The sequence below is a fragment of the Oratosquilla oratoria genome, chromosome 4 (genome assembly GCF_046742065.1).
Source record: "Oratosquilla oratoria isolate Oo_2021 chromosome 4, ASM4674206v1, whole genome shotgun sequence".
Classification (NCBI taxonomy): domain Eukaryota; kingdom Metazoa; phylum Arthropoda; class Malacostraca; order Stomatopoda; family Squillidae; genus Oratosquilla; species Oratosquilla oratoria.
The window spans coordinates 2,899,828-2,912,327 of record NC_134780.1 but is presented as its reverse complement, the minus strand read 5'-3'; the positions used below and the strand labels follow the sequence as shown (position 1 = coordinate 2,912,327).

The 12,500-nt window shown below is 41.1% G+C and overlaps 1 protein-coding gene across 6 annotated transcripts in view; it reads left to right on the top strand.

Annotated features, from left to right (window-relative positions):
- LOC143024585 (transient receptor potential cation channel subfamily A member 1-like) overlaps positions 1–12,500 on the top strand; it is a 147,317-nt gene that overhangs the window by 5,727 nt on the left and 129,090 nt on the right. For 4 of the 6 annotated variants that reach the window (XM_076183406.1, XM_076183401.1, XM_076183403.1 and 1 more), the window contains exon 1: positions 5,093–5,171. The exons of the other annotated variants lie outside the window; for them this stretch is intronic. In XM_076183406.1, coding sequence (XP_076039521.1) covers positions 5,108–5,171 — 64 coding nt within the window. In that variant the 5' untranslated portion in view covers positions 5,093–5,107. Of the gene's footprint in view, positions 1–5,092; positions 5,172–12,500 lie in introns of those variants that run through there. 6 annotated transcript variants of the gene reach the window in all.

Here is a 12,500-nt window from a genome sequence, read left to right as displayed (position 1 = left end):
GCGCCGAGGCTGATGGGCGACTGATCTCTGCAACGGGGCGTGCCCACCTCCCTCCCTCCCTCCCTCTCTCACATGTTCCTCCGCCTGCCTATCACGCAACAACCACTACCTCTGTAGGAGAGATACTGTTCCCTCATCCTCTGCCTCTTTCTCCGTCTCTGCCTCTGACCTTGGCAACGGTCGTTCCCCCGTTGCTCTGGTTTGGCGTTGGCAGTGTTGTGGGGGAAATTGTGTTGCTTGATACTCTGATTTCACTTGCGTCATTGTCGTCTGAGATGTCATAAGGTCCATTTTCTTTTTGTCAAATGGTGATTGTCACAGATGTCAAACCGTTTCATAACGTCTTTGTTGCAATTTCATCCTCATTCTTTACTCTCTCTTCCTTCTCTCTTTTGTGATAATATTTTGCGATAAGTTGGAGGCATTGTCGAAACCATCTGCCTTCACGTTTTCTGTTGAACTTGCCGTCCTTGAATCTACGTATAGATATACTTCTTATGTCAATATCAAAATCGTCGTACTCGAAGTGATCATCGTTATCGCTGCGTCTTTGTCAAGAGAATACTGAAATCACCAAGCGTTTTTGTCAAGTCATCATGGTCATCATTGCGTTCGAGTCATCGTTACCGTCAATTCTTAGCGAGCTTAAACCTGTTGGGAATGAAGTGTTTACTCATAGAATGGATGTGGAAAGCGACGTCACCTTTTGGGAATGAAATATTTACTCATACAATGGATGTGCAAAGCGATGACACCTTTTGGGAATGAAGTATTTACTCATACAATGGATGTGCAAAGCGATGACACCTTTTGAGAATGAAATGTTTACTCATAGAATGGATGTGCAAAGCGACTACACCTTTTGGGAATGAAGTATTTACTCATAGAATGGATGTGCAAAGCGACTACACCTTTTGGGAATCAAGTTTTTACTCATACAATGGATGTGCAAAGCGACGACACTCGTAGATCGCCTTTTATGAAAGTTTCGCTAACTCACCTCAACAAAACATGATAACGTTAGTAAGAATAAAGAAGATAGACGATGACCACGGCAGCCAGGCGATTTTATCTAACCGATGGATTCCCCTGTATTGCGAAAATGTTTATTATTATGTAATAAACACAGATGAATTATGAATCGACATCCAATTATTATCTTCATCAAATATTACATCACTGCTAGCTCCACACTCTTGATTTCGTTTTCACGAAAATAATCCTTAATTATCTAATAAGTCAACTGACGGGATGACTAAGTACCGCGATGGAGTTCTAAGGGCAATTGCCATGATTGATTATTGTGACGTTATTGTGACGTTCTGTTTGATTAATTATGCTACAAAGTTACCTGGTATGCACGCGCGCGCGCGTGTGTGTCATCGTTTAATTGCAATATTCAGGATGGTTATACTCGTGGAGTACTGCACTGGGTCTCTAAGATCCCAATCAGAATTGGGGTTGTCCTTCAGCTGAAGTTTGACAACATAATTTTTTCCCCTAAAGGTGAACAACGCTCCACGTTATGTACATACATACATATACCAAGGTTTTTTCCACCTTACAAGGGGGGTAGCCAAAAAGAAAAAGGCATAAAATCATTCCCACCCATTCCATCCCTGAATACACTCCACACCCCTCCACCCTCCCTCTTATCTTAGCACCTCCTGAATGACGGGTCATCCCTGCACCTTGTCCACTGCCCTGGGTCAGAAGCAGTGTCGCAAGACACAGCACATTATTCCACGTTATGGGAAAATGGGAGAAGGTGAACCCCTGGAATACCTTTTGGTACTTTGCCTTTAAGTCTGGCTGCCGCCAGATAATTTAATTTATTCATTCGTGCTATTGCCTAAATACGGTGCAGTTGCAGACCCGCCCGATTCTTTGTGGTAACGCGGTTGCCAAAGCTGCCGCTCGCAACCAAGGCGGACCTCGCTGCCTACCGGTTGGTACTCCTCCGCTTGTTTTTTGCTGCCGCCAGACGATTCTATTCACCAACGCGAAGCCCTGTCGGTAGCTAAAGGGTTGAATAGCAGCACATCGATTCGTCACGTGATTTACGTGACACGCAATCGTAATGCATACGAACAATACTACAATCCTTGTTACAGTTTCGTCAGCATGAATGAACTTCCTAATCTGCTATGCAGCAAGGAATCTAATGTGCCGTCCTTCTCTAGATTATTGATCTTGCTGTGACTAGTGCCTGGAGATTTTAATCAGCCAAGGGTGGGAAGAAGTTCTACTGTTTCTGAGACATTTCCTTAGCGCAGGTGTCAACTGTTCAACCGAATAAGATCGCCTGTCGGCAGCCAGCCAGTGATGGGTCACATTTCGGCCCTCTGCTAGTTTGGTGTGTGTGTGTGTGTGTGTGTGTGTGTGTGTGTGTGTGTGTGTGTGTGTGTGTGTGTGTGTGTGTGTGTGTGTGTGTGTGTGTGTATTGAGACATTCTGACATGTTGACGTAAGTTGGAGTAGGAAACACGGGAGTTTTAGTCTGAGTTTATTCCTGATTAGTTTCGCAGGTATGTTTTCTCATTTTTTTCGTCTATTTCTGTGGCACGTTCGGTTTCACTTTCGTCTTGTGGACACGAAGACATCGGGTCTATTTCGTGTGGCCTCCAGTCGGTTAACTGACAGATTGCCCGAGTCCACAGTTCATATATGACAGCTTGAACTGTAACTGAAAGCTTCTTGTGCCTGATAGTTTCACCCATATCCGAGTAAGCCCGTCTCTAAGCTATATAGAATAATCTGTCAATAACGTGAAAAAAATCAATGAAACCATTGACCATAAATTATATGTGTACAGCTATTTATTCCACCCAAGGGTGGCTCTCGGCTAAACCAAATATTAACGAGGATGAAATTGACAAAGCGCGTTACTAGAGTGATGGGGCTGAGGAAAATGAAAGTAATTTGAAACTGACACTCCATTTGACGAAGAGTGATAAAAACTTTCTTGTTATGTTCTCGGGAACAGCAGCGAGTCCCTATGTTTACCAATAATGTCGCTATGGCACTGATGGAAGGACAGTTCTGCTTTGATCATCTTCTTCTATCGATATAGTGTAAACAGAATATGGATATATATAAATGTGCATGAATATACATTTATATATGTACGTATATGCGTGTGTGTGTTTGTGTGTGTGTGTGTGTTTGTGTGTGTGTGTGTGTGTGTGTGTGTGTGTGTGTGTGTGTGTGTGTGTGTGTGTGTGTGTTTGTTAGTGTCTGTGTGATTCACCATGATATTGGACCACATTCATGACTTGTTATCGACAGTTTAGCCTCTCGAATAAGAGATCAGACCTCACAGTATATAGACCTACCTATGGCTAATAATGTGACCTTACACACACACACACACACACACACACACACACACACACACACACACACACACACACACACACACACACACACACACACACACACACACACACACACACACACACACACACACACACACACACACACACACACACACACACACGCACACAGCCGACCCTTTTGGTCCTGGAGGAGAGTAACGGCTTGCAGTGTTAATGTTTCCAGTCTTTGAGCGGGGCTCAAATACTGTCTTCCCGCGTGAAAAGTCAAGGCGCTATCCACAACACCAGCAAGCCGTGTTGTTTTTAATTGCGTGTGTGTGTGTGTGTGTGTGTGTGTGTGTGTGTGTGTGTGTGTGTGTGTGTGTGTGTGTGTGTGTGTGTGTGTGTGTGTGTGTAGAAAGAATATTTTCTTGGGAGCAAACGATGTTGAAAGCAAAGACACGTTCTCTTTTAATGATCCTTTGATGTATAATTTCATTTGTCATACAACTTTTCGGTGCTCATAGATTCTTTGGAATTTTTCTGTAGGTAAGCGACGTTTCGGTACTACATTGTTTCATCATCAGCTTGGTCTAGTCGTTCCGACAACAGTGGCAACTTCCGTGTGGATTAGGTTGGAACAGGCCACACGCAAAGTTCCTAAAACAATACTATACTTTCTTCACTCCAGCGGTATATTATCATCACTAATGATGCCGAGTAGTTCCTTTCTAATTCTCAAATATCACTGGGTTACATTTTTTCGTAATTTGATTTTGTTATCCGAGATGTGTATATATCTTCAGGGTTTTTATTAAATTGGTAGGTTTTATTTTTGTTATTTGGTGCGTGTGCCAGATTGAAACAAACATACGTCTCCTCAGGTTGACTTCCTTGTTGTATTGACAACTTTAGGTTTGTTCTGGCGACCATCAAGTTATTATATTCATTATTAATTTATTATTATTATGATTTTCTTTTCGCATCCGACCTAGATATGGACCAAAAGGTCTCCTGTCGGCACGCTCCGCCTTTGTAATCCTTTGTGTCCTTTGTAAGGCCCCTTGTTGAGGGCAGGGTTCGCACATGCTTCAAAAGTCGCCGTGATCTCATTAGTTATGGATTGCTGTTTGCGTCTCGTGAATGCATCTTGGTTGCCATATTGCCTGTAGTCTGTACTTTGTTTATTTCAAATTAACGGAGATTTTCTGTATTAATGTTATCGAATAGTGGGTTTACCAATCTCATTTTTTCTAGTTTATGGCTTTTCATATATATATATTTTTCTTATTATTTTGTGAATGTTGATAATAGTGCTTACTTCGGATATTATTTTCATATTGTATACAGTTTCGCCAAGTTAGATTAAAAAATAGAGCATGTATTTTATATATATTTTTGTATTTATAGCCTTTTTATATATTTTTCATAGATCTGAATATAACATTTGTTGATACATATGACCTTTTTGTCAGTTTATTTTTAATAATCAAAAATGTTTTTACATTGGAGATTATTTATTGATTAATTAGATAAAAGAAACGGATTCGTCATTTACGACAGAAAGTTTCTCATGTTTTCCTTAACTTGTTGTATGTAAATTAAGTCATATAAGTAATCTAAACAAAATATCCATTCAGGATCTAGTGTCCTCGATAATATGGTTGGGCTAAGCATTTTAAGGAAGATCATTCTGGATTTCATGTGCTTCATTTGATTTAATTAGCCATTATTTAACACATGTATACGAACTATTCTCAGCTATATATAAAATATCTTGATAATGTAGGAATGGGTCGGAGGACGTCTTTGTGGGAGCTCGCAAACAACAGCCCAAGAGGATCTAAGGACAATGGTGAGTGCGGTCAGACGCTGTGGTGGCCATGGCCCCAGTGGCAGCGGCGGCGCCAGGAATTTTTAGTCGGGGGAGGCTAAGGGGGGGCTGAGCAAATTTTTTGGGGGGCTAATAGTAATATGATAATACACATATATTATCCTCATTTCAGAAGGGGAGGGGGTTAATGGTTGGGCTAGCACTGATGGCTGACAAATCTTTAGCCCTGGCAATTAAAAATTCCACTTGATAAAATTATTTCAATGAGTGTTTTAAATTTTCAATTTGCTCATTTCAGTTGGGGGGCTAATGGGGGGGCTGGCCACTTTTTTGGGGGGGCTAAAGCCCTCCCCAAGCCCACCCCTGGCGCCGCCACTGCCCAGTGGACGGGTTGATTTTACTGGGTATTATTTGTTTTATTATAGTATCGCCATGGAGACGCTCTCTATCAATTTCTAGCTAATACTCGATGGCCTCATTCATCTGAAAGTCATACGTAGGATCAAATGGGCTCTATATCGATTAATTTAGGTAATGGAGTAGAACTTATTGTACTCGTAGAATGTAAACATTACCATGCAAAAAAAAAAAAAAAAAAAAAAAAAAAAAAAAAAAAAAAAAAAAAAAAAAAAAAAAAAAAAAAAAAAAAAAAAAAAAAAAAAAAAAAAAAAAAAAAAACAGAAAACTGTGATGGAAAACTATCGTTAACCCTCTGCTGACCTAATGTTCCCTCCAAGTTTGATAAAATCATCTGATGTTAGCTAGAATAAAATCTTTTAATTGTTCCACCTGTGATGTGAAGACCTATTATTTGTTAGGTAATTGGGTTACAGTCAAAGTCACTGCAAATGTGATTCTATTCTTTATGTAACTTTCTAAAACTGTTCGGTTTGCTTCAAACCAAGACCAACATTACGTCTTAGTCGTATTAATCAAATCCTGTACGTATTATGACTGTGACTGAAATCTCAAACCTAGCATAGAGACACATCACAGCAGTGGAAATATATCATACCATCATAAATCACTTTGAAATGTCAAAACTGAGATTAAGATAGACATTGAACTTGAAAGGTCAAAGTGAAGGTCGCATTCTTTGTGGAATGTGACCCGAGACTGATTGTAGTTAGGTGCTTACCATTACTAATATACAGGAAGTTAAGTGTGATACCATATGACTTTTACTTTGGTAGATAGAAATTCAGTATTGAGCCACAAGAAAATAGCTGTTGTCGGGCGAGGACTGGTGCGCCTGGCACTATTTATTATCATATAAACTTGTAAATATTTTACTGATACCCTTTCTATTCTGCATGTTCTTTCATAATGTTTTCTGAAATGGGTTGTGTGCTATTGTAGTTTAATGTTCCATATACATTATTTGATATCGTAGATGAACACCGATTAACCCTCCACAGGCTGTTGCTTCACGATATATATATATATATATATATATATATATATATATATATATATATATATATATATATATATACATATATATACATATATGTATATGTATTATATTGTGTGTGTATGTAGATTTGTACTTTCTTCTACATTGACTGGTTTGGTGAGGAAAACGAGGAGTTTTGTCTTCGCTTTAATGCTTCAGTCTTCTCTGTCTACAATTTCTGGGGCAACCTACGAGGGAAATTCGGGGAGTTACCAAATTCTAATGTAAATGGGTACAAATAGGCTGTTGCTATAATAATACATTATTTCCTTAACCTACTATATACAATGCATGGACTGCTTCTGGACTCTCAGTATCCATGCATGGAATATAGCTACATAAGAATTTACAAAGGATAGAGAAGAAAAAATGTGATGAAAAATGTTGACGCAAGTTGATCTGGAAAGGTTGGCAATGGCGAAAGGAGAATGATCTATTCTCGCAGATGGAGTAATTGGTGAGGAAGAGTGTGGGTTTAGGACAGGTGTGGGTTGCATAGATCATATTTTTGTGGTAATACAGATATGTGAGAAAGCTATAGGAAAAGGTAAGGTTTGATTTTTGGGCTTTTATGGATCCGGAAAAGGCTTATAATAGGGTAGACAGAAAGGCACTGTGGGAGGTATTGCAGATATATGGGATTGGAGGAAAGCTTTTAAGAGCAGTCAAGAATTTTTACAAGAGTAGTAGAGCTTGTGTTGGGAATAGAAATGGAGAGAGTGAGTGGTTTGAGGTAAAGGTGGGACTTCGTCAGGGACGTGTTATGTCACCCTGGCTGTTCAAATTATACATGGATGGGGTGGTGCGAGAAGTGAATGCGAGGGTAGTGGGTCAGGGATTGGTGATGGTTAAAGAAAATGGAGAAAAGTGGGAGATAAGCCAGTTGTTGTTTGCTGGTGACACTACACTTGTAGCAGGATCAGAGGAGGGATTGAGGAAGTTAGTGACAGTTTGGGAAGGTGTGAGAAAGAAGGAGGTTGAGGATAAATGTGGGTAAAAGTAAGATGATGAGATGTAGAAGGGGAGAGAGTGGCAGCAGATTGGAAGTGAGTATTAAGGGAGAGAGACTGGAGGAAGTGGATAGTTTTAAATACTTGGATGCGAATGTGGCATGAAAGGGAGGAGTGGAGGTGGAGGTAGAATGTAGATTGAGAGAAACGCGTAAGTGCCTTGGTGGATTAAAAGTGTAATGAGGAATAGGCATTTGGGAATGGATGCTAAGAGGAGATTGTATGAAGGAGTGATTGTGCTGACAGCACTGTACGGGACAGAAACATAAAACATAAGAGAAGAAGAGAGGAGTTTGAATGTGAGATGAGGTGCTTGAGAAGTATGATAGGGGTTACTAAGTTGGAGTGAGTGAGAAATGAGGAGGTGAGGAGGAGATCAGGGGTGGAAAGGGAGTTGGGAGATAGGGTTGATGAAAGAGTATTGGGATGGTTTGGACACATGGAAAGAATGAATGAAGAAAGACTAGTAAAAGAGGTGTGGAAGGCAGAGGTGGAAGGAGTGAACATGAAGGGTCGACCTAGGATGAGATGGATGGATGGGGTAAAAGGGGCATTGAGAAGGAGGGGTATATCTGTTGAGGAAGGACGGGAGAGGACAGAAGATAGGGGTGAATGGAGAATGGTTGTGTATGGATGATGCTGTGATGCATGAGGGGGAGTGTGTGGGGGATGGTGGGTGAGGAAGTATGTGTGCGAAATAAATTGACGCAACCCGAAGGGATTTCTCCCCGTCTCCTTTTCCGTATGAGGGGACGGAGAGGCGGGGTGGTGTCGCCGATTTAATTAAACGGGCTTGCTGTGGATGTGCTGTGTCTTGCGACACTGCTTCTGACCCAGGGCAGTGGGCAAGCTGCAGGGATGACTCGTCATCTAGGAGGTGCCAAGATAAGAGAGGGAAGAGGTTAGAGGGGAATGGAGTATGTTGGGGACGGAATGGGTGGGAATGGTTTTTATGCCTTTTTTCGGTTACCTCTCGTGTAAGGGGGAAAAACCTTTTGCATATATATATATATATATATATATATATATATATAATATATATATATATATATATATGTGTATATATATATATATATATATAAACCTTTTGCACATATATGTATATATAATATATATATATATATATATATATATATATACGAGTATATATGTATATTATATATGTATATACATATACATATATATGTAATACATATATATATATATATGTAATATATATATATATATATATATATATATATATATGTAATACACACACACACATGTATATATATATATATATGTATATATATATATATATATGTATATATGTATATACGTATATATGTATGTATATCTGGTGAAAAATGTAGTAACACATTTGTAAATCACAACTAACACCACAGAAAAAAAAAGAGTTGAATAAGTGAACCCTATTTATATTTCGATTGCTAACTGAAGAGGATTGCAGTTAGCAGTCAAAATATATAGATTTGCTTATTCAACTCTTTCTTTCGTCCGACTGTGGTGTTAGTTGTGATATATATATATATATATATAATATATATATATATATATATATATATATATATATATGTATATATATATATATATCGAATGTTTTTCAAAGTCCAGATATGATATACCTACTCTACTACTTTTGTTGTAGTTTGAAATAAATATGAAAAATTTAGTTTATTTGTACAAAGCCGTGCTGGCCGTCCTTTATTTGAAAGTTGCTTGCTGAAGATCGATGTCAGGCTTGTTGGGTTATACATCTGTGGTCTCTCCAAGGCGAAAGAGTTATCCGCATCACTACGTTGACGAACCTAACAATTGTCGTCTTGCCAAACGACGAACTCACACATTCAGCGCAGCTCGCAGAAGCGAACTTTGGTGTCCGAGTTGCCAGTTGGTTTGTGCAGTTGCTATTGAGCAGCCGAAGGATGTTCGTCGTCACTTTTAAGCTACAAATCACTGAAAGAGGGATGCTACTTCATGAGATCTCCGACTAAATGTCTCATTTATTCATGACAAAGTACTTATTTGAGTATTTCCTGCACGAAAAAAAAACTTTTTTTTTCCACTTAACATCCGACCGTACCCAGTTGCCATGGAATATTTGCCGGCCGGAATGCTGGTCAGAGAAATTCGTACTCCAGTTTTTGTGTGCAAGTTAATGGGGTATCTGAGTGTCTGCGTGCGCGCGCGCGCGCGCGCGTGTGTGTGTGTGATTCACCATGTTCTTGGATCACGTGTTGGACTCGTGATCGACAGCTATTTCCCTCCCGCAAGAGAGCTTAGAGCTCATATATGACTGATCTATGGGTAAAGCTGCTTGTGATTCACCATGGTCTTTGGATCACGTGTTGTACTCGTGATCGATAGCTGTTTCCCTCCCGGATGAGAGCTCAGAGCTCATATATGACCGATCTATGGGTAATGATGTGACTTTACACGCACACACCCCAACTCCCCGCCCACGAGAGTTGGAGTAACCAGTCGCAGTGGAGCGATACTGAAATTATTTCAGCCTTGGGAGGGATTCGAACCCGAATCTCCGTAGTGGCAACCGGGAACTCTACCAACTGCGCCACGAGTGTGTGTGTGTGTGTGTATGCGTGATTCACCATGGTCTTGGATCACGTGATGGACTCGTGATCGATAGTTATTAACCTTCCGGATGAGAGCTCAGATGCTGTGCGGGTAATGCTGTAACCTTACACGCACACACACACACACACCCAACTCCCCACCCACAAGAGTTGGAGTAACACTCCACAGCGAAGCGATACTGAACATTTTTCGGCCCTGGGCGGGAGTCGAACCCGGACCGCCGTAGTGGCAGGCGAGAACTCTAACCGCAGCGTGTGTGTATTTACCTAGTTGTATTTTACGGGAAGGGGAGCTATGCAGGTGGTATCCCGTCTTCATATCTCGTTTTATCTAGACTGTGTGTGTGTGTGTGTGTATTCACCTCGGATCTGCTGCAGTCTCTGTCGAGACAGCAAGACACCATCCTACTGCAGTGAGCACAGATCACATTAATTGCCCATCTCTGCGTAGTACTGACACCACTCCCACACCACACACCAAGGTTACAACTCCGTGACTAACGGCCCGTCCCTACTCTCTGCTAGGTGAACAGGGGTTACACGTGAAAGGAGACAAACCCAACTTATCTCCGCCCGGCCGGGGAATCGAACCCCGGTTTTCTGGCTTGTGAGGCCAGTGCTTTACCAATCCGCCACCGAGAGAGAGAGAGAGAGTGTGTGTGTGTGTGTGTGTGTGTGTGTGTGTGTGTGTGTGTGTGTGTGTGTGTGTGTGTGTGTGTGTGTGTGTGTGTGTGTGTGTGTGTGTGTGTGTGTGTGTGTGTGTGTGTGTGTGTGTGTGTGTGTGTGTGTGTGTGTGTGTGTGTGTGTGTGTGTGTGTGTGTGTGTGTGTGTGTGTGTGTGTGTGTGTGTGTGTGTGTGTGTGTGTGTGTGTGTGCACGCTTGGGAGGATGGGTAGGTAAGATAGAAAGTAAGTAAGAAAGATAGAAGGAAAGAAAGAAAGAAAGAAAAAGAAAGAAAGTAAGTAAGAAAGATAGAAGGAAAGAAAGAAAGAAAGAAAAAGAAAGCCTACTTGGGGGTAATTACGCCATAAATTTCTTCACAATGGCGCGCTAGTCGATGGAAAAAAACGAGGAGCTGCTGTCTGCACTTTGGGTGCTGAAGGCACGGACAGTTGAGATGCATGTTGAAAAGGGTAGGGTGAGTCGCCAAGACGTAATTACCAGTATACCCGGGCACCCATAATATCCTGAGCTTACGCAACAGCGGTTGTACCTGAGGTGGTTATTTATCATTAAGAGAAAACGGATTTGATCAACGTGTTAATCAAAGAAAATGTGTTTTTACATCCCACACTTTAATAATGATCGATTTAACAATTTTATATTAGATACACATGGTATTAGGGGTTATGCATTGCTTCGAAAAATACCCGTGGCTTCCACTGGAGACCAAATTAATTATCTGCATCCCGAGGGGATGTGGTCGGGGACAATTAGCGTCACGAGGAAATTGGTTTATTCAGTTGGACGGCAATTTCCTCTACTATTTTTCTGTGTTGTCATTGTCCTGTCGTTGGACTCTCGATGTGATTTTAACATATCTAACATGGTGACATACCTTACGGTTGTTTCCGTTCAAAGACAGACGGTTTCATGCAGGTGACGGATGCCATGTCTAGCCAAAAGAAAGCTTTAGTCGGTCGAGACTCCCTTCAGGCTTGAGTTCGTCTATTCATCTTGATTTATAAAACCAGAACAGAGTACACAATGCGTGTTAATATTGAAGATGATTATATTCCCCTTGTTTCTCATTTTTATCACAAGCCTCCCCCTCCCATCCTTTCTTCATCTTTTCTTCCTGCTTCTATCCTTTCTCTGTGACCCATCCTCTCTTCTATCCCTCATTTCTTTTAGTTGCAGAATCCTTCTCTTGATCTTTCTCATTTTTTTCAGTTTCAACTTCCCTTACTCTTTCCCTTTCGCCTTCTCTTCCCTTCTTCCTCTTCCCTTCTTCCTCTTCCCCTTCCTTTTCTCCCCAACATCCTTCTTTCATTACCTTTCTGTTACCTCTCCTTCCCCTTGCCTCCCCTTCAATTACTTTCCCTTCTTTTTCCCTTCCTTTATCCTTCATTTACCCTCTTCCCTCCTCCTTGTCTTTCTATTCCTTCTTGTCCTCCTCCTCTTTCTCCTCCTCTGTCTCTCCCTCCACTCCCTTATCCTTCTCCTCCTCTTCTTTCTCTTCTTCTTCCTCGCCTCTCTCTTCTTTCTCATCTTCCTCCTCCTCCTATCCCCTCTCCTTCTCTCATCTCATCTTCCTTTCTTCGTTCGCCTTTCCCTTCTCTTCCTCCTCC